Source organism: Megalopta genalis, chromosome 2 (genome assembly GCF_051020955.1).
Source record: "Megalopta genalis isolate 19385.01 chromosome 2, iyMegGena1_principal, whole genome shotgun sequence".
Taxonomy (NCBI): domain Eukaryota; kingdom Metazoa; phylum Arthropoda; class Insecta; order Hymenoptera; family Halictidae; genus Megalopta; species Megalopta genalis.
Genome location: NC_135014.1, coordinates 29,602,139 through 29,627,791, shown reverse-complemented (window position 1 = coordinate 29,627,791; position 25,653 = coordinate 29,602,139). Strand labels below are relative to the sequence as shown.

The window sequence follows — 25,653 nt, the reverse complement described above, 5'->3', positions numbered from 1 at the left end:
ATCGCATAGTTCAAACATAGAAATGCTAACACGAGAATAACACATTGAAAACAGAATACAGTTAAGCGCCTGCCTGTGGCGCAACAATTGCCGAGGCATCGCTGTAGACAAGACAGGCTTTGCTTAGGCAAGAGCAAACGGGATCAACGAGATCAACGAGATCAACGTCAGGGATAATTACCGTCCCGACGATTATGTATCCGGCGGTGATCGGGGCGAGAAGACCGGCAAGATTCGCCAGGCAATTGGTGAAGGACATCAGCACCCCGGCAAACCTCGGCGATATGTCTAAGTGGTTCACTTTAAACCCGGAGTAGATACCGCCGTTCAGGCCCACGCCGACTGTCAGGATGGCTACCGTCAACCAGGAATTACAACTGGTGTACGAGGCGCCGATCAACGCGATCGCGGGCCCGAATTGGCCTATACTGTTGATGATTTTGCGCGTGTACGTGTGGTTGAACTTGCCGGTGGAGATCATCCAGTCGGCCACGTGGGATATCACCATCGAGAAGATCCACATGGCTAGATACGGGAGCGAGGAGATACTTCCGTTCTGAAAGACATAACAGAATCGTTTGGTTATACCGTATATAACTGTTCGCCTTTGTATAGATTCTTGCTTTCAAATGTATCACACAGAATTATATTATCAGCTTTTACATATTATTATATTTTAATCATTTTCGTCTCGTTGTTATATATATTGCTTTGTAATTATATAAATTATACAATTACATATATTATAATATATATAATATATATAAATTATATAATTATATTATATTAATTATATATTGCTTTGTAATTATATAAATACCTATGTTACCCATAATTTTGTAAGTCTTTTTAAATGAAAAAATGTAAATATACCTGTTACATTAGAGCAACGATTGCTTTATTCGGCACAGTTGTCATTCAAGACTTGGAACAACATATACATCTACAGAAACCACGCGCACTGTGCATATTTCCGGAGAGAGTTTCCGTTCGGTACTTCGGCGGATGGAGCTGCCCTAGCGAAAAGGTTAAAAGCCGGCTAGCATCGGAGCTACATCCCCTTACCGATTTAATGTCGAAGTGAAGAATCTGCTTCATGAAGGTCGGCAGCTCGGTCATCAGCGTCTCGTATCCGTAGTTCTGTCCCATATGGGCGATCAGGATGGCCCAGAACGGCAACGAGGTGACGATGGATCGCCACGGCACCGGAGGGGACTGCGCAACGGTCGAAAGAATATTTAATCTCACCGCGTTCGACGATGTCTCCGGAAACACGATCCCGGCTCGCGATACTCACGGTGGCTCCGGCGCTGCCCCACAGCGCGCTCAGTATGTACTTCTTCTCGTCCTCGGGGATACGTGGATGGCTCTCGGGGTCCTCGTACACCATCACGAGGAACGCGACGCACCAGATGGTGCCGATCGTGCCGAACACGTAGAAGATCGATGGCCAGCCACCGTCGAAACCGTATTCGGAAAGGATTCCGCTGAGCGGCATTGATATCACGGTGCCGAATTGGGCGCCTGTGCCGTCGCATGTGAAAAATATAACTGATTAGTGGCGCGCGTCGCCGAGAAGGACGCCGATCACGATAGAAATAGAAAGTGGTTGAAGTGATACAAGCATGTCCAAGACGCGATAGCCGAGGAGCTCTCGGCCAAGGAGCGCCGCCGACGGGGATTCAAAGTTGCAGGGTAGAGTGCTCTTCGAATGCGAGCGTATTCGTCGAACGATTATTATACGTCTATGGGCACGCGGAAGGCCTGTCTGGACATGCCTGACGTAGAAGAAGAAGAAGAAGAAGATGATGATGATGAAGAAGAAGAAGTAGAAATGGAAGTAGAAAGAATATAAGCAGAAGAGACAGAAGAAGAAGTAGAAGAGACAGAAGAAGAAGTAGAAGAGTCAGAAGAAGAAGTAGAAGAAGTGATGGAAGATGTAGTAGTAGAAGAAGTAGTAGAAGAAGAAGATCGGGAAAGGAAGAAGCGGTCGATCGATCCGGCAGCCTGCGGGTACACGCTCGGGTCCATCGGTAGGCCGCGGGTAGACGATAGAAAGGAGAGCTAGGGCCTCGTAGAATCGAGGTAGGCAGCAACGAGCTTACCGGCGTAGACGAAGGCACCCATCCTGCTGCGTTCATTCGGCGGTATCCACTTGGCCAGCATCGCGTGCGTGCAAGGCACAATTGGACCCTGCAATAGGGATAATCCATTCCTAGGGGGAGGAAATACACCCGAACGATCAAAAAGCGTTCACACATCACAGCAATTTTCGTCGTGTTAAAATTCTCTTTTTTGTTTTGTTTGTTTATCTTTTAACCTGTTTACTGGGGGTTGGAGGAACACGAGCCGAGTCCTCGCGTTTACCCATTCGTTTACTTACACGAGCTCGACTCTCGTTTCGTTCTCGTCTCACGCTGCGCCGAATCCATTTAACAATGCGAGAGAGAGAGAGAGAGAGAGAGAGAGAGCCGAGGTCTACCGAAAAACGTGTTCGTTCCCATCGAGACTATTGGTTCCCCCATGGGTGACGCTCTCCCATGAACCGCTGCTGGTTCGATCGTTACACGGGGCCGAGGTTCGAAAGTTTTCCCAGTGAACAGGTTAACGTGTTCGCATACTCTTTCTTTTCTCGCTATTCGTTCCAAGATCGCCTCTTTATCCGATCGACGAGATGTCGAGAGAGAGAGAGAGAGAGAGAGAGAGAAAATTAATGAAAAAGACAACTTACCTCGCCCAGGCCTTGAATAAATCGGACTACCATCAGCCAGTAGTAACCGGCGCGTGCGGACATCGGTACCAGCAAACCGAACACCGAGTTGATCAGCATCCCGACACCGAGGAAATACTTGGACCCGTATCGTTTCGCGAGTATCCCGAACGGTATCTGCGTGATCACGTAGCCGTAGAAGAACGAGCTCAACAGGTAGCCCTGCTTGGTGCTGTCCCATACGAACTCGCCGTCGCTGTGGTTCTGAAATCGAAATCGTGAAATCGTTGTCAGGCTATCCATAATATATATAGATATAGATATAGATATAGATAATACAGTAATGTCTCCCTTACTGACGCTCAGATTGTGCAGAAAAATGGATATGGGAATTCAGGAAGAAGAGATACGATTATTCGAGCCTTGCAAGCTCGTTTTTATAGCTGCTGAGAATTCGTAACTACAACAAATGAAACGCAAGGATCGAATAATCGTGTCTTCTCTATCTAAATTGCCCATTTTTGTTGACAATCCGAGCGTCAATTAGAGAGACATTCTATTAATCCTACACAGGGTGTCCCGAAAACGTCTCGCAATCCGGAAATGGCAGGTTCCCGAGGTCATTCGAAGCAACTTTCTCCTTTGCGAAAATCTTCTCCGAGGCTTCGTTTACGAGTTATTAACGAAAAACACTGACCAATAAGAGGCGAGCTCGGCTGGCGCGCGGCGGCCCAGCCAACGAGCGCGCGGAGCTCAGTTCTGCTCACTGGCTCGGCCGTCTCGCGTCAAACGATCTCGCCTCTGATTGGTCACGGTTTTTCGTTGATAACTCGTAAACAAAGCCGCGGATTGCATTTTCGCTAAGGAAAAAGTTGTTTCGAATCACCTCAGGAATCCCCTGCTTTCGGATTGCGAGACATCTTTCGGGGCACTCTGTATAAAATAAAATTCTCTCTCGTAATTCGGCCATTCTATTCGAACAGCTCGATCCGATAAGCTCGATCTGGCTAAGAGAGGATGCTTACGGTCGGAACGGCGGTCGTGTTCTGGTCGTAGCCGCACTCGTAGGTCGGTATGCCGTGGTCGTCGCGGTCCCGTAGCGCGGTATGGTTCACCATAGCGACGATCGCCACGGACATGTTGGTCCTCATCACGTACGCGTTCGCCATCCCCAGGAACAGCATGAACGTGACCACGTGGCGCGAGCCTATCCATTCTGGAACACGCGAAGAACGGACGCGGTTAACAATGGTGTCGCAACCCCCTGGCGGATTACGCAAGCGAATGATAACGGCGAGTAAGATTGCATCTATAATAACTGTGTTCATGTTGTTGGTAGAGGCGTGGTAATGACAATGTTGGTTGGTTATATAGTGCGATGCTGGAAAGACGAGAGACATTTAGATTATCGTGTAATAAAATCGACTGTTTCGAAGGACGAGGATACAATGTGTTTGTTCGTAAGGGGGTATGTAATGAGTAACGCTGGTTGGCGCAAACTCCGGATCGCAAGGATTATTATTTCGAAAGGAATCGGCGACGAGCCGGCTCGCGGCGTACCAATCTCGACGGCGCTTCCTCGAAAATGATTATCAATTATCTACGATCGACCGAGCGACCCCGCTCCCGTTGCGTCACTTAGCTCCGTAGACTACGTGCTTGCGGCTCGCGATCATCGCGAGGCACTCCTCTTCCTCTCAGACTCCTTTGTAACGAGCGACTGGTTGATGGGAGAAAGAAAGAGGGATAAAGGAGAGAGAAAGAGAGAGAGAATGAGACAGAGAGAGAGAGAACGAGAGAGAGCAAGAGAGAGAGAGAGTAAGAGAGAGAGAGAGAAAACGAGAGCGAGAGAGCAAGAGAGCGAGAGCGGGAGAGAACGAGAGCGAGAGAAGAAGAAAGAAAGGGAGAAAGAAATGGGAGAAAGAAAGAGGATCCAAAGTGAGGGAGAGAGAGAGGGAGAACGAGAGAGAGTAAGAGAGAACAAGAGAACGGGAGAGAGCGAGAAAGAGCGAGAGAACGAGAGAGGGAGAGAGCGAGAGGACGAGAGAGAGAGAGAGAGAGAGAGAGAGAGGGAACGAGAGCGAGAGAGAGCGAGAAAAAGAACGAGAGAGAGAGAAAGAGAATGAGTCTTGTTGCTGTTCGATTCAAGGGTACGGAGATTGGCATTCTGGTTCGTTCAGAACATCGCGAGGAACAGCGAAGATAATTCAAAGCCGGCTCGAATGACGCGTCTATGGTCCTACACGAGGCCGACTCATCGTTACAACGGAATCAATTACGAGAGTCTGAAACGCGAAAAGATAAGCCGGTCGACGTGATTCGACCGCGCTAACGTTGGCTGATTTCGACTGTGACCTTTGCCAATCCATTATTCGGTCGCGGGATCGGACGATCTATGCGAAATGGGTCCACGCAGGCCCCTCGGAACGCGGACGATTTCAGTTCTTGTTGAAACACGGATCGAATAGAATTGATATTTGAATCGTTAATCCGATATGAATTACATACCTCGTACACGTGATTTAACACTAAACCTATCGAGCACTGACGTATTTAATTTTATTTTATTTATTTAAATGTACAGATGAACACCCATTTTTTACCATGAGAAGACAAATATACGTAGTTGACTTTGAATGGCAGAGAATGGGTGAATCGTTTAATTAGTTGCAAGTATGTTTAAAATTTACCGTTGTTGTTGTTAACGAATTTAGACTCATCAGTTTTATTGCGCTGTATGCTTGAATATTAAGGTATTAATTCTTTAATATACAGAATCTTTGTACCTTAGTATACATATACATATGTATACATAGCACAAGTGATACTTAGTACATATACATTTAAGAATTAATACCTTAATCCAAGCATACATCGCAGTAAAAGCGTCGACGAGTCCAAATTCATTAACAACAACAGCGATAAATTCGACATATTTGCAGCCAACAAATTACGTAATTTACTGATCCTCTGGCATTCGAAGTCAGCTATGTATTTGTTTTGTTATTGCAAACATGGGTGTTTACCTGTATATTTAGGTAAATAAAATTAAGTTAAATACATCAGCGCTCGGCGGGTTTAGTGTTGAATCATGTGTACGAATATGTGTATATATACATCTTAATATAATATAATATAATATAATATAATATAATATAATATAATATAATATAATACAGTACAATATAATACAATATAATATAATACAATACAATACAATACAATACAATACAATACAATACAATACAATACAATACAATATAATATAATATAATATAATATAATATAATATAATATAATATAATATAATATAATATAATATAATATAATATAATATAATATAATATAATATAATAAAGTATATCTTAACCTATTTATCTCTAATGTAACAAATTAAATTCAATATAAAAATATCAAAGATATCGAACTTCCGCACTTCACATCTTAAACTGATGATTTCCGACCGGCTAGATAGTTCTACCGTTAATCGATTCGTGCAACGAGTTGTGTCCATATTCTGGGCCCCGCATGTCCATATTCTTTCGATTCGGATGATCGTGAGGAGGATTCGCGTTGCTCGTCGGCTAATTCGGTCGCAATGTGCGGCGTGGAATTCGTGGCGGACCGCCGACGCGGCGATTCTCGGGGGCCGCGGACAATATCGTTTCCACGTTTGCGAAATTACTTGCACGGGCCTGCACCCCCCCCCCCCCCAGATCTTATTATCGTTTATCGCGCGCGCGAAACGGTGAATCACGCGAATCACGCCGCGAAACACGCCGTATTCGGCGGTGTCCCATCGCGGTACACATTACGTTCGCCGGTTTATTTATACAATTTCCGGCCGATAAGACAGGGTAATAATGATGCAGCTTATTATTAGATCCGATGCAAGATTTATTTTCGGCCCGCGCAACCTATCGCCTAAACCAGCGACGATTATTTTGCGCAGCTTGTTGTCGCGCGCCTCTCTCTCTCTCTCTCTCTCTCTCTCTCTCGCAAAACGCTTCCTCCCCGCGCGAGATCGATACACGGTCGACAGCCTCGTTTTTCACGTCGACCTGCTCTCTCCGCTTCCTGATCGCCGCAAAAATTCGTCCAAAACTCTCCGGCCCGAATCCGCGGCGAGAACGGAATCCAACAAGGCGAGAATAATCCAGCGAGATGCGCCATCGTTGTCCGCATTATCGTGATAGTTTACAACCGCAAATATTACATACTCCCCTTTTATCTATTCTCTTTCCGCGTTACAACGCCGAGAGTGTGCCGAGCAATTCAGACTGGTTTGTAGATGCTTATCGAGATCAGGGTCGGTGTGTGTGTGTGTGTATTTATGTGTTTGCGTTGTTCCGTTGTTCGTGCCTTTTATTCCCGGCGATTTTCTCGACCTGAATTACCAGGGGACGCGACCAGAGAATTTCGAGAACGAGCCGATCTTTTATCCCGAAGAACAACGCCGCTTCTCGTTAGGGAACAAGGAAGTCGGTTATGTGAGCGTCAATTCAATTCGCAACGACGGTTAATCATTGGATTAACTTACTTTTCCTGGTAAAGTTCGAGGAAAAACATTGACAACGTCTGCGCGACGGCGACGGCGCGCCGTCGGCTGGTTAAAGAACAGCGAGCTCGGCAGGAGTCGTGTTGCAGCGAGCCACGATCGGCTTGCGTGTGTCAAGTTCGAGGCTCGTTCGAAGCGCTCGCGAGAACAGGCGCTATACGTCCGAGGACGAGGAGGCTCGTTGGCAGCGCGACGAGTCGTGTGTCAGGCGTCGTCTCGACGTCGCGTCGCGTCGCCGCCTCCGTACACGACGCAGAGTTGGGATCGAATCCGACACGCACGATAACGTCATTCTCGGTATTCGAATTTGGGAACGCGATTTCTGTAGGTTCTGTACGTTCCTCATTCTGCTCTACAGCCATTAACGAAACCACGCCCCCTTTTAAGCTTAGCCACGCCTCTTCCACGGAAAAGGTAGAATCTTGAAAGCTACATTCTTTCAGAGACGTAGAATCTTGAACGAAGACTGCGTGACATAATGCTGATGCCGTTGAAATCTTTTTTACCAAAGCGCTCTGTCTTTTAATTTTTTATATTTTTTATTATCGCTCGTCGCTCTCAAAGTGAATCTAGAGGAGTCCCTGGGCAAAGGAATTCGAGTTCTCGGTATTCGAATTTGGGAACGCGATTTCTGTAGGTTCTGTACGTTCCTCATTCTGCTCTACAGCCATTAAAGAAACCACGCCCCCTTTTAAGCTTAGCCACGCCTCTTCCACGGAAAAGGTAGAATCTTGAAAGCTACATTCTTTCAGAGACGTAGAATCTTGGACGAAGACTGCGTGACATAATGCTGATGCCGTTGAAATCTTTTTTACCAAAGCGCTCTGTCTCTTAATTTTTTATTTTTTTTATTATCGCTCGTCGCTCTCAGAGTCAATCTAGAGGACTCCCTGGACAAAGGACACTCATTGAACGTAATAAAAACGGTGCGAGCGTAATCAACGAAGGATCGAAGCAGCTTGCGAAATGCTCGAGCCCATCTCTAGTCGGGTGTCGCCGTCGAGCAGCTGACTAACAGTCGACGAGCACGTGCTCGCGAGCCGACTCGGTCGAAATAGCTAATAAGCCGCCTAAAGCCGTGGCACGCGCGTGTGTCCGTTCGCGCAATCTTCGGGCTCCGACGGAGGAGCAGAGGAGGGGGGACACGATCGGTTCACTTTCGACGGGCAAACCGAATAGATTTTCGCGCCGATCGAACGATCGACACGTTTTCGTAGCGAGAGCGGAGAGCGACCTTTGGCTCGCGCCGCGCGCCATGCTCGGAATTCGACTCGTGGAAACGGAATGGTAGCGCGATTACGCATCGATATCTTATCGCCTGGCCGAAATCTCGCCCCGATCAGGACCGACTACTGTGTTCCTCCCTATCGATTCGTCCCGTCGATCTCGTTCATCCGCGCGGCCCCGCTTTCGTCCGGACAGCATCCGAGAGATTGCAGACGATCGGCTGTCGACTTCGCGGAGCAATCGATTATTCCGTTTCGTCGCGTGGATTTCTCGCGAACGCGGTTACGCAATCTCGTTGGAATCCCAGCTAACGCGACATGCACACGGAAATATAATTTAGGCGCACGAATTGACCGGACTTTTTCAATGAATTATTTGCTGCTAACAGCAATCGCAAGCACGCTACGAGCGTGCTATCTCGTCTTACGGTTGTTCAAGGCCGAGCTATTTAGCGATAGACGAACAACACTGTTTTTTCGACGGCGCTTCCTACGGTTCGCGCGAAGCAGAATAAAAACGGTTTGCGAGAGCGTAGAGAGAAGGAACGGTTCTCGACCTTCGATACCTTCGAACGTGTTAAGCTCGCGCGCGCGCGCGCGCCCGCGTATGCCAGGAACGCTGGAGAAAAATCGATGGTGCGCGAACAATGCCGGTGGACATGCACGTTCTTGCGCGAAACGTGTAATTATGTGTCGTGTTCCGGTGCGGCGAGCGATAGGCTTGCAGAACAAATCGCCGATTTCGCGTTCCTCTGTCGCGATAACGAGGCCCTTGCTGAACTCGCAGAGGTTAAATCCTTCAATGGAAGTTAGTACGGTGGTCCAATCTAATGGAGAAACTTTGAAACCGTTGCTTATACCATTCCGAACTAGAGAAGCAGTTGCGACAGAAAGAGTTCCACGAGTTACCCCCACCACCCGACCGTTACAGTCCAGTCTCGCCGATACACAAATGTATGCAAAGCAGAGGGACAATAAAAGACGGCGTCGCGTCATCCGACCGTTAGATATATATATATTCGACAAATTAATAGTAAATTGGATGCAATATCTTCTTCGTCGGGAGCTTCGCGAAAACTTGATCGAGATAACGCTCCAAGAAATGCATGCGTGGGCCGCTATTACGATACCCGCGCGTCACCGATTACTATTAATAAGCTTTATCTCCGATGGAATAGTAGGTGTACGTTATCTTCGCTCGGATCATCGTTGTCACGATAACTCACTGTGTATTTTAAGATGCCGAAGCGAGAAAAGGAAGTCGAATTTGCAGTCGGATTTGTCGAGTTGCCCTAATTCCTTTCGCGGACGCTGTCACTTGGGTCGGTAACGCGCGCCGTCGATAAAGGGCGCGTCGGTAAAGGAAATATCGTCGAAGGTTCGTCGGTAACGGCGAACCTCTGATTGTTTCCTCAGCCAGACGTCCGGATATTTTTGAGAAAAATCTTTCGTGCGCGAGTACGAGTTTAAAAAAGTGCAGAAAGCTATCAAAAACCTGACATTCTATTACACTAAAAGCGTCTAATTCCGGAGATGACTAGATAATGCAACAATGATGCCCCAACATTGTTGTAACGCAAAGTCATCCATTCTAACCAGTACTTCGAACGATCCGTCCGCCAGATTCGAAGATATCGCTAGGATTTTAAGTCTCTGTCGTTGAAATATTTTAGCAAGCTTTTTCGATGAAGTCTCGAAAAAAAGAAATTTTTCAATGAAGGTCCGAAGAAAAGAAAACGATGCGATATGTACGTACGAGCCGTTACCTATCGGCGAGCTTTTCGATTGCCACGCTCGACAATAACGTCGTCGACGCGTCGCAATCTATTTTACATAAACGAAGTCAAATTAGTTGTATCCACGATCGCTGCCCACAGCGTTAGTGTGTACACGCAGCGGCTTAGTGTAACGTTCTGAGAATCCATGACCACCACGCTTTGTTCAACTCTTTCCACGTTGCATTTCATACAATTCCGCAACCTCCGAATTGCCCCGAGTACAGTCGGTCGGAAAAGTACCGGAACGCTCGGACATCGCGATAACTTCGCAATTGTACGCAACGATGAAATTCATTAGAATTATCTTTACCGATTGTTTGTCAACGAGTATTAATTCAGCTGAGAAAAATGATCGATGGAATTGAAAGGGACGTGCTTCATTCGCGCGTAAAAAATCATGTTGCAATTATTTTGACGTTTTCCGTCCCCGCCTTTACGAGCGTCGAGCGTCATCATCGTCCATGATTGTAATGAGACTTTGTTCCATAAATAAATAATTAATTAAATAGATTATATAAATGGACGTGAGAGATGTACCGCGGGAGAGGGAGCCCGAGAGAGGGAGAGAGAGAGAGAGAGAGAGAGAGAGGAGGGGAGGGAGAGCGCGGGAAAACAGTTCGGCAGCGGATAACAGAAGAAAAAGGAGCAGAAGAGAGCGTGAACGTGAAAGTGGATGAGGAAAATGTTAGAACTACTTCATGCGGGGTCCACCCACGCGCGATTATTTTTGCGTGTACGTACGCGGCTAACGCGTACCCGTGACAGCCTGCTGCGTGCGATTTGCGAAATGCAACCGACGCTAACAAAAAGGAAAAAAAATTGCAAACAAGATACACTCCAACTATTTCGTACGACTCGTACGGAATAAACGCTCGAAAATGAATGTTACCGATATCGTTATTGTTCCAATTAGAGTTACGTTGATTGCGACAAATAACCACGAGTGGAAACCAATTAAATAAGTAAATAAAGCTAGATACCAAGTTAGAAGTACACGAAATACTCAGAATTACGAGTACATATAATATATCCTTGTTGACAACTATCGAGCGGTCGTTTCTTACTTATCGACTCAGGATACATGCCCCCAACAACTCTTGCTTTCGCGAGTCTTTTAATAAACGAAAATCAAAGCTGAATTCTCGGATGTTAGCGGTGTATGATTAGTTCGATAAAGAATTCCTAATACACCCTCGAGTTAGCCGAAAGGATTAATTACGGAGCGGAGTTAATATCGCGGAACGATAAAAGTAGAGTACGCGACCGCAGTCGATTAATTCTAGATAAGAATAACGGTTCGAAATATTCGACGCGCAACACACTGAATTCCCGAAATTGTTCGGACAGATCGGACATTTCGTTGGGACTTTAAACGGACGCGAACTCTTGAAACCGTTCCAACTTCGAAATGGATCGAACGATTTGAAACAATTCGATTTCCAAGTGGATCGATCTACTCGTCGGTACGTCAACCAAGACGGAAACTGTCTCTCTCGCTGATAGAGCGATTTCGATTTGGAAATACCTAGTTGCAAAAAATGATCGGAACGCGTCGTTCGGTGCCTGTGGCCATGCGACGGAGTCGCGTTCAGCCGAGAGAGCGAGAGCGAGAGCACGTGGTCGAAGACGCATTTACCGAAGGCACATGCACGAGATCGCACACAGCCCCGTGTACGCACACACGTCGAATATGTTTCCAGGAGAGGCTCGAGGGCAAAGTAAGTATCATCGGGTAAAACTAGTCCAGGAACGTGGCCAGTCGTGGTCTAAGAGACCCAGAGAACAAGAGACATACTTCGTTTTCTCGACAAGCTGTCCTCTTCCTCCAGGCCGGGTTGCTCCCATACAAGCACGTGGCCATTCCGTCCTCGGTTCTCGCCGTTGGCTCGGCCGTTGCCGTTCATCCCGCCTTTGGCGATTCGCTGGCTCTTTCTCTCTCTCTCTCTCTTTTTCCTCTCCCTCTTTCTCTCTGCGAGCTCTTTAGCCACGGGCGAAGCAGATCCGCGAGGGGTCTCGTGGCCGAACGTGGAACTCGAAAACACGGAATTCAGGAACACGACGGAACGAAGAAGACAGAGAAACGAATTGTCGATAGACAGCGAACCGTCGAGGATTCGCGTTTCCGTCGTCCGACTTGCTCGTCCGAGTACTAGCGATTATTCACGGAATTGTATTTGCTGGCCGACGACAGACCGACACGACGAGACGGCGCGAGAACGGGCGAGAGAGAGAGAGACGGAGAGAGAGAATACCGCTCTCGAGTGCTTCAGATCGAGAGCTCGAGGGACACAACGCGACACGAGACACGAGACGACGACACTCCCGGGAAACGCGAGAACGTGTTCGGTCGACACCGAAAGGCCGCACTGCGCGAATAGAATCGGCTTCTAAGCGGTGAATCGGTTGACGGTTTCGTGCACACCGATAACGATGATTAACAACGATCTCGTGTGCTCGAGAGCGAGCACGCACCTGCCTCCCTCCTTCTCTCTCGCTCCCTCGGCCAAGTTCGGCCGGCGTTCGGCGCCCCGAGTTTCGGACGAACCCGACGTGACCGAAGTCGTGGCGGCGGGACGCGAGGGCAGCCGAGGCGCGAGCGCGGCCGGCCAATCGGCGCGCGTCACCGTTCCGTCGGCCGTTGGTTGGCCGCGTCCGCGCCATCTACCGTTCTCGCCGCGATCCGGCCAATCGCGGCAATGCGCGCCAAACTGGCCGCGTTTCGCGGCAACCGTTCGAATCGGTCTAACCGACGGAAATCGAAACGCACGAAACTTGGACGAACAGCGTCGTCGCGATCTTTCTCCCGTAATCTTCGCACCTGCCCACGCAATCATCGCGTACTTCTGCATGATCTAAGCATATTTTTCTTGTCCCTCTCATCGCTGAAATGTTTACCTTATCGTTCGCAGTTTACCTGGCACACTTTCCGAAGCAACGACTCACGCGTCAGGCAACTGACAGTTTTATTATCGTCACGCAACTTTGTACTCCTCCGTGCTCTTCCTACTTGCCTGCGGAGCTTTGCAGTTACATCGTGACGACAGATAAAAATCGAGGAAACTTCCTATACTCTACAGATTCGCACCGATGTATTTTCGAATTGCAGAAAAAGTTGCAACGAAGGCGAGCGGAATGGAGGAACGATTGGTGTAGAAAGCGGGCTCGTAGGCGGGACAAGAGACGACGGGCGGCGCTACACGGGTTCGTCTGTGCTTCGCATTTAGCCGGGCGATCTATCCGTCAGGAAATTGCGTAACCAGCGGATCGTTTGCAAGGAGATACAGCGGCTCCAAAATCTGCTAGCGGCCGCGCCTTATCGCGAGATCGGCTCGCCGGAACACCGGCGACCGGCTAATCCCCGTGGCGTTATCAAACCGCCGATGACAATATCGTTGCGCGTGGATCGCATAATCGTGGCGCGATCTATAGCGTTTACGATCCGCTGCGCCAAGGATCGCACAGGGGTTCGGATATATTATATGTAACGCGGCGTTACAGCGGCATGCACGCCGGAATCTTTCGGCGCGCGCGTTATCGCTTCGAAGAGATTTGATCGGGCGGGATCGAGCTGCGCCGAACGATGAGTCATTCCCGCGATACACGCTCGTAACGTTTGTTTAACCAGAGTCGCGCTCGCGTTTCGCAATTAACGCCGGCAAGGACACAGGCGACGCGCATCCGCCGCAACGGAGAAACGCGCGCGCGCGGCCAGGCGGCGCGAGACTTTCCCGAAATTCCCGAGATCCGATCGATCGATAGATCGATTGATCGCGCATCGATCGGGAACGGGTATCGGCACACGAGCCGGAAGAAACACGCGTTAACGTTCGTATTAACCGCGTGTCGCCAAATCGCGGTTTAAAATAAAGATGCCGCGGCGTGCCAATAATAGCTCGCGAGATTCGCGTGCCAAAAAACCGTCGTGTCGCGGAGCCCGACGATCACGCCTTCGCTTCTCGCCGTTTCCCCTTTTTCATTTGTCTCCCGCACGACGACCGTTGTACAGCAGCCGGCGATCCTCCCGCGAACGGATCCGCGAGGATGACGCTGCGGAAATCGTTGCTACGCTCGCACGGGAACAGATTTCATCCGAATCGAAATTCCGTGGTCGGAACATGAATCGTCGCCGCTGCGCGACTTGACTCAGCGATATCACGGAGAGAGATGATGACGACGATGACGACGACAGCGGTGATTTACTTAAGGCAAACAATTGTTCGCCAATTTGTGTGTAATAACCGGCTAAACGTAATTTCACGTTTACGTAATACCGTTAAATATGGACGCATAGTTGACACGGACGGCTGCGTGCCTGCGTTTAATCGAGATATTTCTGTACTGTCAACCGCGGGAAACGAGACTAACTCTCGCGATTCTTGCACGACATTAACCTAATTTCCTCGTTCTTTCCGCTAATTCGACAAGATCCAACGATCGTTGTTACGTGCTCAACGGATCTAAACGACGTCGTAGGAACGTATCTGAGAACATGTTTGCTCGATTCTGGCTACGCTGCGCCGAGAACTGTGAAAAGATAACAATGAGGTAATCGCGATACGTGTTGCAAAGATAATTTTCCCAAGAAATAATCTCTTCTGTAAACAGATAACGTGGCTCGCCAGGGAGGCTGCCTCCTCTGCGATCTATCGATAAAGGAATTACCTACGCTGCCCGCGCCGTCGGTAAATACGGTAGCGCGGTATCTTCGTACGATAGGGAAGGTTCCCGCTTGCTCGGCTGGACTAGTCGGTAAGGAACGTCGCTGCGTAATCGACGCTCGATCAATCGACTCACCTGACGGAACGCGGACGATTCGTTCGAGCCAAGAACGGATCGCGTTTCGACGCGCGACGTTCCCGGCCGGCACGACCTCGTTGGTCTTGGCCGTTCTAGTCTCCGGGCATCGCGAGCGACAACACAGGAAACAGTTGGACCCCTAAACGTATTATTCACTTGGTAAAGTGGAAAATAACGTCCGTCGTGGGCGAGAACCGAAACGGCCTGCACGCGAGCCAGCCGGAAACGTCTCCGGATCTTGGAATTAGAATCGCGCGGGTCGTACGTCCCGCGTAAAATTGGCCGCAAACGAGAGCGCGGTGCTCGGCTCGACCGACATCGCATCGAACTTTCCTCTCGATCCGTGTCAAGGTGTACACGGTTTTCGCGATCTGATGTCGCGCCGCGGCGCCGTCCGCAAGACGTTCTACGCGTAGACGTCGGCGGCGAGCGCCATTTTTCACCGGCCGCGTTTTCGAAACCCGACACCAACGTCGCTCGAATACAAACGAAGCGTCGAGCGGGGGAAGCTCGCGCGTTCCTTCGGCCGTATCCGTTTTCTTTGCTCCTCGCGGAGGACCGTGAACCACGGCGATCACGTATTATAGCGAGCGGACTGTGACTCTCTTTGCTTTATTACCGTTTTTCCCGACGTCGCCGGCTGGCTCCATGTATTTCACTTTTATTCGATCGAATTTTTTTCCCGCCCCGGTGGCGCAATCCTAATTAGGAAAGCCGCGCGAGGAGGGGTGGCGAACTTTCCTAACGATTACGGAACGCCGCAATGAGTGCACTCGTTGCGGCGGCGGCGGCGTGCCGAGACCGGCGTTGCATAACTCGACGCAGCGATACACGACGAGCCCAAGTAAAAACTGCTCGATGGAAGAAACACATAATAACCGGCGATTTAACCATTTAGGCACGACGCGCCACTATAGTGGCTTCCGCGGATGTCATATTTTAGAACGACACGCCACTATAGTGGCTTTCGCGGATGTCGTCTCTCTGGACGACGCGCCACTATAGTGGCTTGCTCTAGTAGCTCACTCGCTCATCGTTTGAACCAAATAATCGTCTTCGTATGCATTGTTTCGCACTTCTTTTGTCTTCGCATCGATTTACAACAGTCTACAGGGTGTCACAAAAATGTCTCGCAATCCGGAAATGGCGGGTTCCTCGGATCATTTGAAGCAACTTCTTCCTTTACAAGAATGTTCTCCGAGGCACCGTTAACGAGTTATCAACGAAAAACAGTGACCAATAAGAATCGATTACGGCTGACGCAAGGCGGCCCAGCTAACCAGCGCGCGAAGCTCATTGGCTCGGTCGCCTCGCGCCAGCTGAGCTGGGATTCGACCGCTCGACCGCTGACGCCATTGGCTCGGCCACCTCGCCTCTCATTGGTCACTGTTTTTTCGTTGATAACTCGTTAACGGTGCCTCGGAGAACATTTTTGTAAAGGAAAAAGTTGTTTCAAATGGCCCGAGGAATCCGCCACTTTCGGATTGCGAGACATTTTTGGGACACCCTGTATATACAGACAGAATACACAGTATCAGACTCTGTACAGTACACATCAGACTCTGTCGTCCAGAGAAATAGCCTCGCGCAGAATTCAGCCATACCTAAAAGGTTAAGGCAGAGCGTTCTCAGTCAAGGACTGCGTCGCTGGATCCGGCGGAGAATAGTGCGGCAACCGTCATAAGACCGTCGTGGAGATCCGCGCGATGTCGGAACCGGCCGTATCGGAGCGTTATCGCGAAATAGTAGACGGCGAGATGGTTTCGAGCTGGACGTCGATCGGGACCGAAAGTTCAGCGCGCTGGTGTTCCGTGAGGAATGACGGACGCGTCCGACGCGGCTGCACTGTTCGCAGTTCGAACCGACGCGACGACGGCGGCAACCTGGAACGCTCGTTCCGGGGAGACACACGTAACACGCACGGACTTTCTACTTTCTTGGTGATTTCGACGTCGCCGTTCGAACAGGCCTTCCGGCATTCGTTCGAGTGCACGCGACTAGATTAGGCCGCGATCATCCCTCTCACTGTTACGAGTCGGACTCGCGATGGAAATTTCGTACATGATATACTAACTAACAACGTTATTTAGTTATTCCAAATCGAAACAAAATATGATTCTTTCGTTGTCAAAGCCTGGAAACGAAAGTAAATTTAATTATAATAATATTATTTATAGTAATATTAATTATAATTAATATTATTTATAGTAATATTAATATTAATTATAAATATGTTATTTAATTATAAAGTACAGTAAATTTTATCCGATCAGCTTTTAAACGAAAATGGACAATTTGGGCCTTGTGGCTCGCTTTTGTAATTATTGACGATCGGCAAATATAAAAATAAGCTGCCAGGCTCGAATAATAGAAATTTCGTCGTAGGAGTCATTTAATGGAGTAACTTAATTATTGAATCATTCTAATAATGAGCGATTAAATTTGAATATAATTATTCCTTTAATAACAAAACTGTGTCTAAGGTAATAAAAATTAATAAAATTACGCTATCAAATGAAATGAAAACTATAAAGTTAACTATCAAAAAACTATCAAATTAATGAACCAATTAAAGAAATAATATTTCAGCAATAACATGCATCGGGATCTCCTCCTCCCAAATTGCCCACTTGGAAAATTAGGGAGAATTTACTACACTAATCAACGCAGTTAAGAAATCGTGTCGCAACGGCTCGAACGTTGTACATCGCGGCTAGAATCGAAACAATGCGACAGCCGGTGAAACTACGGTTGCAGAAGCACCAAACCGAGAGAGCTCGTTTCCATCGTCGCGCGCGCCTGTTCAGTACGCGTAAAGGCTGTCCGCTGTCATCTCGCGCGTAATAGAAATGAACGATTATTATTGTTATTATCGTTGTTACATTCTAAGAAGAACCGCGACGATTCTGGACGCAATTACGCGGCCCATTGGAATTCCGTGGCGGGCCGCGCGCCTCGGCTTACCGATAAATTATTTCCGCCTGGTTGGTCGGTTCGTCGACGGTTGCAAGCTCGGCTCGGCTCGCACGCTCGCTGGCTCGGTTTGTGTCTCCCTTCTCGGCCGTTATTAGCTGCGTTCGTTTTATCTATTCGATTCGAGCACGACGATTACCGACAACAAGAGGCGAGCAAGACTCGCGTCATGCATTATTCAGGAGAACAGTGCGAGCGAGATCGAGCGGCACGGAAATTCCTCTAAGGTCGAGATCGCGTCCTTGCGCGGCCCTACAATCCGAGCACGGAACGACTTCGAACGCCGTCGAGACGCGAGTCTCGAGACTCCTTTGTTCCGATCTGCTCTCGCGAAAGACAGTTCTGAAATCATCGCCAGAAAATTGTCCGCGAATTTCGCGCCCTCTCCGCAAGGGAAATAGGCGTGGCCTGCCCTAAGTAGGCGTGGCCGGTGCGCTCTCGCCGAGCCAGCCATCGCTCCACGGAGCATTCTTTCTCCGCGCCGTCGCGCCGAGACACCTCCGGTATCCGCCAATCGGTCGCTTATCGTCTCGGCAACGATAACGAATGGCTTCCGCGTGTCACAAAAAAAAAGAAACCGCGATCGCGATCTATGGTCGGCGAGACACACAGGAGAGATCGTCGTGAGCGTTTGAAGAAACCGGAAACCGAACCCGCGACGAGTCTATCAACGCTTATCTGGATCGAATCGAGCGGGCAGGCCAGCCGTTAACTGGCCACCGATACATATTTATGGGGCACCGATGCTCGCGACGCGTCGTTTTTGCGTCGAACGAGTTCCAGCGTCGCGGCACTCGACTAATTTATTCCGCGAGCTGTTCAGCGGAGCCCCGCGGACGTCGCTGAAAAATCAACGACCCGGGGCACAATGGCGAACGTTTGGCGAACGCGAGCGACCGCTTCGAAATCCAACGGTGACACGGGCCAAAGCGAAAGATGACGTCGCGCGATTCGCGGATACAACTTCGGGCCTTGGAGAAATATTCGACGCGCGCGCGCGTTGCATGCAGACGCGTTCGGTTGAAACGACATCGGAGAGAACGTATGCGATAATTGCAGGATTTGCAGCATTGCGATAGTTAGCTGGATAGTTGATCAGGTCTTGGCGAACGAAACGGTAACGATAAAGGACAAGACGGATGACGGACAGGATTGTGATAAAAATAACGAACGATCGTACTAATTAGAGCGCGAGAAGCCGAATGTGTCGGGTCGGCTCGGGGGCAAGAATCTTTTTTTCTCGGGAGAATCACGTTTCGAGAATAGCTCCGTTCGCTACTAAGTGAGTCGCCTCGTTGTTTATGTTGATACGTTCGTACGTACGTACTCCGAGAATGCTACAACTGTTTGAAACGTACAGAAGAAGCGTACACTCGCCTGTATTCTATGAACCGAGTCGCTGCGAGGATGTGGCGATAGCATTCGATTCATTCGGGAATGCTTCGAGAATTAAGTGATATTTATCGAAATATCGTCTATTGTATATGAATATTTATCGAATATTTATCGAATCGGAATACGGTAAATTCTCCCCGATTTTCCTTCGGTTTTGTGAACGAAAATGGACAATTTGAGAAGAAAAGATACGATTATTCGGCAATTATAAAAATGAGCCGCTAGGGTCGAATAATATCCTCCGATTTAATGGAGGGTAATTACTTATTATATATATAATTATATATTATTATTAATATATAATTAATAATATATAATGTACATAATTAATATGTTAATTATATATTATATATTAATTATAATTAACGTAATAATATATAGCAAGTAGTAACAATATATATAATTATACATTATATGTTAATTATAATTAATATAATAATATATATAGTTCTATATTACATATATATATATAAATTGTTCTATTGATGAGAGTGATTAAATTTGAATATAATTATTCGCTCCATAATAAAACTGTCTAAGATAATAAAAATTACTAAAATTATACTATTACCTAAAATTACTAAATCAATTGAGCCGTTTATTTTGAAAGTGGCATAAATCACTTTTTTTTCTTTTTTTTTTTAATGAAAAGATACCGTTCGATTATAATTAGTGTTACCATTAATTCGATTTTTTTGAAAAAGTGACTTATGCCACTTTCAAAATAAACGGCTCAAATGATGAAATAATATTTCAGCGATAGTACGTATCAAGATCTCCTCTTCCCAAATTATCCATTTTGTTTACAAGCTGATGGAGAATTTCAGGTAGAATTTTCCTGGTCCTGAAACGTTCGAGAAATATTTTCGAGATCCGTTCCCGATATTTCCGGGTTCCCGCATACCTCTGACAATAATAATAATAATAATAATAATAATAATAATAACGAACGATTACGATAGTGTTTCCAAGTGAGTGACCTGCTGCACGCGACAACTATAATTTGGAAGTGCCCGCGCGTGTTCGGATTCGAGAGAGACGCCGAGATTCCGTGTATCGCGTGCGTCCGTCACCTTTCTGTTACGCAAGCGGAACGGGTGAAGAATCTCGGATAAGATAAGGATTATAATAAGGCCCATTCCTCGCGTTTGTCCAGTCTCGACGATACGTCCGCCGGCTTTTTTTTCCTAGGGACTGGCGCACAGGCTCGAGAGATCGCCGACGGATCGCCGGCGAACGGAAATCGAGTAATAACTCGACACTTGATCGCGTCGAGATACGATCTCCTCCGGTGACTATCGCTTAGCTGGCTGGTAGCGTCCGCTTTTACGTAAACCGTACACCCCGTTTCCGATCCGGTCGCTTCCGGTTGTTGCGCTCCATCGAGCCCGCGATCGAGAGATCTGGCCGCTCGCCGAAAAAAGAACACACACACCCGTCAATTCGACGTTCGCGGATGAATTTGATCTATCGCCAAATTTTCGCAACCCGCCACGGAAAAGCCGACTTTTCGACTTAGTCCGACTCGGATCGACCGCCGAATGAGGAAAATGATGAAAATCGCCGAGCGAGGGCTCCCGAAAAAAAATTCCACGGCATTCGGACGAGCGTATTTCAGGCGTTGCAATCGCAATTGCAACGATTAATTCGAAATTTGCGCAAGTAATTGCGTCAGGCGTGCATGGGTGGCGCGACGGTTCGACCGTTTTAAACGACGTTCATTGCGAACGTTCGTTGTTCTGTGCAACCGCGATCGAAGTTTGCGTTCGTGTTCCTTGGAATTATTAGCTAATGCTCGAACGACGGCCGATAAGCGGCACGCCGATGTTTCAGAAGCGCCAGCATACGATCCTCGGAAATGCAAATTCGCCGATAACCAGCCGGAACGTGGGTTGCATACGCTTGCGGACGAAAATGAGTCGATGCGCGACCGTGGAACGGTGAAAACGTCGGAGGTATTTGTGGAATACGATTGGCGGAAGAACGAATATGCCCAGTGTCTAGGTCTAGGCGAACGAGACGAGACGAGACGGCGAGGCGATCGTGGACGCCGCCGCGCCAGATGAGAAACGGTCGGTGTCAAAGGTCGCCGGCGTGATTTCGCGGGAAACGAGATATTCGTTAATTGCTCGAAAAAAGGAGGGGGAAAAAGAGCGATAAAAATCCGGCCGGCAGGAAACTCGTTCCACGAAATCGGAACTTTCTGAGCGTGACCACGAGCCGCAACCGTGGCCGGCGACTGTTTCGTGCCAGGTGCGACGATGTTTTTTCTCCGGCTGAGCCATTGTGTTCGTTGCGATCATCGGCGAATCGTAGAACCCGTCAGCGGCTGGAGACCTTTGCCGTGCCAATTAGCGGCTCGTGGCACCCATTGTCGCCGTTTCGCGACCTCCCTAATTCGCTTTGTAAATCGATCCCCGCCGAACATTTCCGACGCGGCCCAGCTCAGGTAAACAACATCGTCGTTTCAATACGAACAATGTTTAATTAACGTTTGCGAACGGATTAAAAACGCGCGAACGCGCCAAGAGCCGGCGTACGCGTCAAGATGGCGACCGTCCCGGAGATCGCCTAGTAAATTGGATGCCGCCATGGCGATAAATGCCGCATTGAATCGCGGCGAGCCAGCGACTTTTCACGCGATTGGTATCCCGATGAACCGGGAGCAGTTCAATTTCACAAAGTGATAGCGGGAATTCCATTAGCGCGCGTTTATCAGGTGCGAACGAGAGTTTCCGCGATGCGATAAAGCGTTGCAGCGCGCGGACACGCGCCGGGCGCGCGCGGCGCAGAAGCTTCCGGCGAGAGAAAAAACTTAAGCGACGGTTTTATCGATTCGTCGAATCGATAGTGGCGGCCGCGAACGAGCCGGCGGTCGCGAATCCGTGGAAAATGCACGGTGGCGCGCAGTGATACGCGAGCGTTTATACAGGGTGTTCCAAGAATGTCTCGCAATCTGAAAGTGGCGGGTTTCTCAGGTTATTCGAAGCAACTTTTTCCTTTACAAAAATGTTCTCCGAGGCACCGTCAACGAGTTATCAACGAAAAACAGTGACCAATGAGAGTCGAGCTCGGCTGGCGCGTGGCGACCGAGCCAATGAGCGGAACTGGGCTTCGCGCGCTGGTTGGCTGGGCCGCCTCGCGTCGGCCGCGCTCGATTCTTATTGGTCGCTGTTTTTCGTTGATAACTCGTTAACGGTGCCTCGGAGAACATTTTTGTAAAGGAAGAAGCTGCTTCAAATGATCCGAGAAACTCGCCGTTTCCGGATCGCGAGACATTTTTCGGACACCCTGTAGAACGATCGAGCGAGTTACTGAACGCGCTCGATTTACGAACGATTCAGGAGGATCGCGAGCGATCTCCGGATGCGCGGCGATCCGACACCGCCCGGCCGCTGGTTCCTTTACAAACCCGTCGATTATCGAATGCAGTTCGCGTTACCCGATACACATTTGTAAACGAATTCCGAGGGCACGGTTTATAGATCGGATGACGCACGGTCGAACGTTACGGCAGCGCATTGTTTCTCCATTTTCCTTCGCTCAAGCGCGGCCCGTTTTTACTCGCACCTGCGGCGACGCCATTTTCTTGTTTATTTAAACGCGAACGATCCCGTGTAAATACCAGTTTATGTATAGAACGTAGACACTTTTAAATTTGCACCACGACGACAATGATGGGATTCTATTCTCGTTGATTTATTTCATTTTCGAGCGAACGTGCCCTCGCGATCCTCGACGGAAACGAAAATCGAACGAGCCTCGAGCAGCGGACTCGCGCGAGTACGTGATTGTTCGCGCGCGAATCGCCCGGACAGCGAACAAAGAGATACGATTTCGTTCATGTGTTCGACCGATTCGCTACCTTTCTACGAATCGTGTGTCAACATGGAACGTAGCCGAAGCAAACGAAAGAAATTATCAGCCCGCTGACACGTGTCGGCTTCTGCGGAAGGGTCTCGGGTGACCCGATATCGGTCTTCCGGGTCGCTGCCGGACACCGTCGGCTATTGCAGGAACACGCAACCTTCGCCGATATTATTAGATCACGGACCTTTCGTGCGGATTCTCATTTCGATGCTCTCCGATTTTTCGCGCGCACTTAACGAGATCAATTCGCCGTGATAGATTCGTCGGAACAAAGTGCAGTCGTCGGGTGAACTGTACGTGGAATATCTGACAATAATTTTCGGGGCTCGACGGGCTCTCAACGCTGTACCCGCTAGGAACACAATAAATTTCCGAACGTCTCTATTCGAAATATATCGTTGCTATAAAATATTGTTGCTATAGATCAATTCGCCATGATAGATTCGTCGGAACAAAGTGCAGTCGTCGGGTGAACTGTACGTGGAATATCTGACAATAATTTTCGGGGCTCGACGGGCTCTCAACGCTGTACCCGCTAGGAACACAATAAATTTCCGAACGTCTCTATTCGAAATATATTGTTGCTATAAAATCTGCCACAAATTCCTAAAATTCGCCTTTATGGGAATCGAATTCTTTATGTTACGCCAATGTACTACACGTTGGACGGCTAGCATGAAAGAAAGGAAAGAAGCGACCAATAGACGAACGACAAATTGGAGTGGCGATAGTGCAGTAAATAAGAGAGCATAGCACGTTAATACCAAGCTTATCGAGCATTAAAAGTGACTAATGCGCGTTGCAGCGTGAAAATAACAAAGCTGTATCGTCGCATTTGTTATAATGTATGTGCTCGAATTAGGAAATCCGTTCAATCGTTTTCTAGGAAAGAGTCTACGTAATTTTTCGGAATTTCAAAATGTAAGATTTGAAATTGGTCATTTCGACCGACATAGTAGATTTAGTACCCTGTTTTAGTATCCTATTTATAAAAATAGGATGAATCCTCTTAGTGGCAAAAATTAAGATCGCGTTACGAAGCAACACGATCATTACGAATCATCGTTCGACGCTGTAAGGGTTGACAGTGATAGCAACAGCGAAAACAATAACAAAAAACAATAGGAGAGATCTGTGAAAAAGACTGTAATAGATAAATCGTCGGAACCCAAGAATTTTTGATAAAGTAAGACGCGATCGCGCGCGCGCCGTAGATTGCGATCTAGGGGGTGAGACTCACCGGAGGGTGGCGGCACCTCGGCCTCGAAGACCTCGGGCCTCTTGATCTCGGACTTGCGATTCATGGTTCCTCCGTTCTCGTACATGGTGGTCATAGGATAGCTGTCGCAGTACGAATGCTGGCCTCGGTAAGAGAGCACGCGGCCGCGGTCTCGGTCTCGATCTCGGTCTCGATCTCGATCTCGATCTCGATTTCGGCCTCGGGCTCGCAAACACTCGCGCTCGGTTCTCGCCGACACTGTCAGAGACGGTGCCGAACTCGCGACACTTATTGTTAGCCGCGAACACCTAGCGAACGTCGGCCAATTAGATCACGAGCCTGGAGCCCCACCGGCCGGCCGTCTCTTCCTCCTCCAGCACCTCATTCCTCCTCCCCCCCTCCTCCTCCCGGTCCCCTTTGAGTCGATATCAAGCGTCGCGTTCCTCCCGAATCGACCCGACGCCGCTCGAATCGACGCGCGAAATCCCAAGGATCAAAGGATTTCGGGTCTAATCGCGACTTTCCTTTTATTCTATCGCCCACTCCCCTCTCCCCCCGCTGCACCCGCCTGTTGCGCGCGATCCTTCGATCACCGGCAGACACGGCCCGACGTGTTCCCGTTTATCACGATCCCTCTGCTCGCCGAGGAAAGTTACCTGATCTACGCCGGTAGCTGGCAGTTCAACGCTACGGCTGCTAAACAGACTCGAAAGATGAAGCATTTCGCGTTAATTAAATCGAAATTGAGAAGTTAAGCCGTACGATATAATATGTATTTCTTATTTCGACGTTTTAATGTTTCACGGATCTCGATCGAATTAGCGAAAGGCAACGGATCAAATTGACGTTCGAATCGATCATGGATCTTTGAACGGTAACGATTGATCTTCAAATCGGAAGAAATAAGTCCGTTACCGATGCACGATGCACGACGACGCGACAATCGAAGGGTCGACACTATTTTTTGCCTATTCCTCTTTATAGGAGAAATTAGAAAACATTCCTAAAACAACCATATATTTAAGATAACCGTTAATTACACGTTCGGTGTAAAAGAACGTTTCGTGTAAAATATTCCATTGCTCGGGCAAATCGATCGCCGGGACCGAGCCACTTATTTGAAAAGC

At 48.4% G+C, this 25,653-nt stretch overlaps 1 protein-coding gene across 3 annotated transcripts in view; it reads right to left on the bottom strand.

The window, feature by feature from the left end:
- Positions 1-25,653, bottom strand: part of Picot (putative inorganic phosphate cotransporter protein picot) — a 37,752-nt gene that overhangs the window by 2,892 nt on the left and 9,207 nt on the right. The window contains exons 1-7 of one of the 3 annotated variants that reach the window (XM_033487158.2): positions 24,548-24,853; positions 3,736-3,926; positions 2,732-2,974; positions 2,106-2,193; positions 1,298-1,524; positions 1,066-1,215; positions 182-556 (exon numbers count right to left, since the gene is read on the bottom strand). In XM_033487158.2, the coding sequence (XP_033343049.1) occupies positions 182-556; positions 1,066-1,215; positions 1,298-1,524; positions 2,106-2,193; positions 2,732-2,974; positions 3,736-3,926; positions 24,548-24,641 (1,368 nt within the window). In that variant the 5' untranslated portion in view covers positions 24,642-24,853. Of the gene's footprint in view, positions 1-181; positions 557-1,065; positions 1,216-1,297; positions 1,525-2,105; positions 2,194-2,731; positions 2,975-3,735; positions 3,927-12,067; positions 12,781-24,547; positions 24,854-25,653 lie in introns of those variants that run through there. The other 2 variants (XM_033487157.2, XM_033487159.2) reach the window with 2 other exon arrangements.